This window comes from Halyomorpha halys, unplaced genomic scaffold (genome assembly GCF_000696795.3).
Source record: "Halyomorpha halys isolate HHAL.00 unplaced genomic scaffold, Hhal_1.1 Scaffold75.1, whole genome shotgun sequence".
Lineage (NCBI taxonomy): Eukaryota > Metazoa > Arthropoda > Insecta > Hemiptera > Pentatomidae > Halyomorpha > Halyomorpha halys.
The window spans coordinates 210,428-213,552 of record NW_027112173.1 but is presented as its reverse complement, the minus strand read 5'-3'; the positions used below and the strand labels follow the sequence as shown (position 1 = coordinate 213,552).

Genomic DNA, 3,125 nt, shown 5'->3' with positions numbered 1-3,125 from the left:
CATAAACTACTTTATAATACATTCATCTAGCTTTAATTTAATGTACTATAATCTACTCCTACAAAGATAAACATAAACTACTTTATAATACATTCAACTAGCTTTGATTTGAGTATTGGCAGATATCTGTACAGCTAACGATTCTTGAGATATATTTTTTCATAAATCCAAAAAATTTTCAAACAACTAGAAATCAACATCTTGTGAATTTATTTTTGCAAATATCAGGAAAACTACTACTACTAAGAAGATAAGTCACGAATTACTTTATAGTACATTAAACTAGCTTTGATATAAGTGCTAATAGACATCGTGTATATCTAATGATTCCGATTAATTGATGCTGTTTTTCAATTTCAGGTGCTTTTTAAATATTGATCAATTAAACTATCTTAAAGTCTGCTCTTCCCATTTTAAGCGAATATTTCAAAAGTGGGGGGTCTTAGCAGGGTGGGTCCAGCGGTGAAGGATTGACTTTTTTTTGTGTTATGATCTCCTCTTGTGAGATTGTGACATGTCGTACATCGACCAACCTTCTCGCTATCATTGTCTGTTTAAAAAGTCAGATAAGTAAGGCTACCATGGAGGGCAGGAGTGGAGGGTTTGATGCCATTTTTCAATTTCAGGCGCTTTTTAAATATTGATCAATTAAACTATCTTAAAGTCTGCTCTTCCCATTTTAAGCGAATATTTCAAAAGTGATATAGGGCCGTCGCCCTCTGGGGGTCTTAGCAGGATGGGTCTGGCAGGGGAGGATTGCCATTTTTTTTTTTTTTACTTATTTTTTATAATTTTCCCAAAATAAATTCACTACTACTGATTTTTAAGAACACCTTTTATAAAACGTTGCTTTTTAAAAAAGTATAACTAGAAACTATTGAACGTAAATAGCTCTTTTAGTGCTCTTATTTTAGCAAATTCATTATTCTCTAAATGATGGTCTATTACGTTTTTTGAGTTGTAGGTAATTTTGAAGATATAAAGCTCCGAATTAAAAATTAATTTTTTTTTTTTTTAACGTTTAAGCAACAGCTGCCATTTTTTATTCCATCTAACAGTGGTCGGAAGATACATCAATTTTGAATAGTAAATATACGTATTCGTCATTAAAGTAATAAAAATTGGTGGTAAAGTAACTGACTTTTTCTCCCCTTGATCTCTTAAACTCAGATTTATGTGGACCAATTATGCTGAATGATAGTTCTCGTTAGCTGTTTTTTTAACTTAAAACTTTGATTTTATTTAAGCCATAAAAAAATTAATTTTTTATTAGAATAAATAATAATTCAAAAACTAAATGGATAAATCGGTTCAAGTAGTTATTATAAAGATAAAAAAATAGTTACCTCATCTTTTTTATGAATAAATAGGGCCTTCAATCGACTGGGTGTGGATGGTTTCAATGGCTTAGCTAAAGTATCCTTCTTTATGTTTGCGTCTTGAAGAATCCTTTCATTCAACTATTATAAAATTATTTTGTTAAAGTTCAATGCTCAAGAGGAAATAAACTGATATTGATAAAGGAAGATAAAGCTACCTGATCCTTATGCATTGAGTAAGACGTTTGTCCCGTGTACGGAGTCGCAGGGCAAGGCTTGTCATTACCCTAGACAGTAAAATAACAATTAGTTTTACACTTATATACAAATATATTAATAAAAGTTTTTTTTTCTCTTACTTATAATATATAAACTTATGAATAAAAAAATAAAATAAAATTAATGAATAAAAACCATTTTGATGATTCAACATTATTGGAAGAGTTATCAATAGAAAGATTACAGATCAGGATGATCACCAATCACATTGAAAGCTGGATTTAAAATAAATTCATATAAAATAAATAAAATTTTTAAAAAAAGTGATTAATTTATATTATGAATTAATCATAATAAACCCTTATTATAAAATATAGACTTATGAACATCAGCTATCTTTAGTAACAAAATACAAGTGAAAAGTGCGACAGATCAGGCAAAGCAGATAAAACATGCAAAAGAAAAACTTTTACATAACAAACCTGTGATAATCTCCCTCCATTTTTACTAGGCGTAGGAGGCCCTGGTTTTTTATAGGAACTCTAAAAAAAATATTCAAACAACTCACACAATCTACAAACAATCATTAATAACTAACTGAAGTACAACAGAATCCCTATAATTTTTTTCCTAAAAAAATAAATAAATAAACTCCTTTTATTATGTAAAATTATAGTATTGCTTTTACTTATCTAGACAAATGAAGCAGGGAGATGAAAAAACTTAAATTCATATTTGAGGGAAATGTGTTATTGGATTGATACTGCTCTTTACCTGAATGAATGCAACTTTTTTTCTAAGAGTAATAAAATTCTTTAAGACGGAGTTTATGAATATATTGCCTATTTCTTATTCATGTGGACCCACATCATGACTTAGAAAGAAGACAGCTATAAAAAGCATAGGAAGGAAAAAATTTGCTCTTTAGACGAGTCATGACAGGCTGAAAGCTCATCTTTATAAGTAAATAGCTGACCCCGCAATGCTTCGCTAATGCTATATTTGAGGACATATATAAATTTACTGAACACAACCGGTAGATGAATATAAATTATCGTATTTAGTCAAAATTATACATTTACATATACTTTATTATTATGATTTGGTAACATAAATTAAACCAATATGCGAAAAAAAAAAATGTCTTAACTCGAGGCTCTACCTCTATGCAATAGTAATATAGAGGAACCCTGTGTCCTGAGTACATGTTGTGAAATTTTAATAATAGATAAAATAAAAAAAAAAGATTCACAAAAATATTAGTTGATTCCTCATTGCATATTTGGGTTAAATTATAATGATTGTTTTATTAAATTTCAGTTAGCTTAATATAATAAAATGCAGAGGGGTTATGAACAATGGACATATGGAGAAAAAAAAAGTTCTCCAAATAAATCAAACTGAAAAATTTCTAATTTTGAATTTCTTTGAAAAATGGTATTAGAGGGTTTAAGATGACGCTAAAAACAAAAATGATTTGCTTTTTCCTAAAACAAAATTTTTTCACCTACTTTACCCATGCCAAATTATGTTTTTATAATTGTTTGTAAACATATTATAGCTTAATATAATCAGTAATATTGTTTT

The 3,125-nt window shown here is 28.5% G+C and overlaps 1 protein-coding gene across 8 annotated transcripts in view; it reads right to left on the bottom strand.

The window, feature by feature from the left end:
- LOC106692880 (putative leucine-rich repeat-containing protein DDB_G0290503) overlaps positions 1-3,125 on the bottom strand; it is a 38,434-nt gene that overhangs the window by 2,092 nt on the left and 33,217 nt on the right. For 5 of the 8 annotated variants that reach the window (XM_014439100.3, XM_014439105.3, XM_014439107.3 and 2 more), the window contains 3 exons: positions 2,021-2,080; positions 1,538-1,606; positions 1,347-1,460 (listed from right to left, as the gene is read on the bottom strand). In XM_014439100.3, coding sequence (XP_014294586.1) covers positions 1,347-1,460; positions 1,538-1,606; positions 2,021-2,080 — 243 coding nt within the window. The remainder of the gene's footprint in view (positions 1-1,346; positions 1,461-1,537; positions 1,607-2,020; positions 2,081-3,125) is intronic. The other 3 variants (XM_014439104.3, XM_067050178.1, XM_014439108.3) reach the window with 1 other exon arrangement.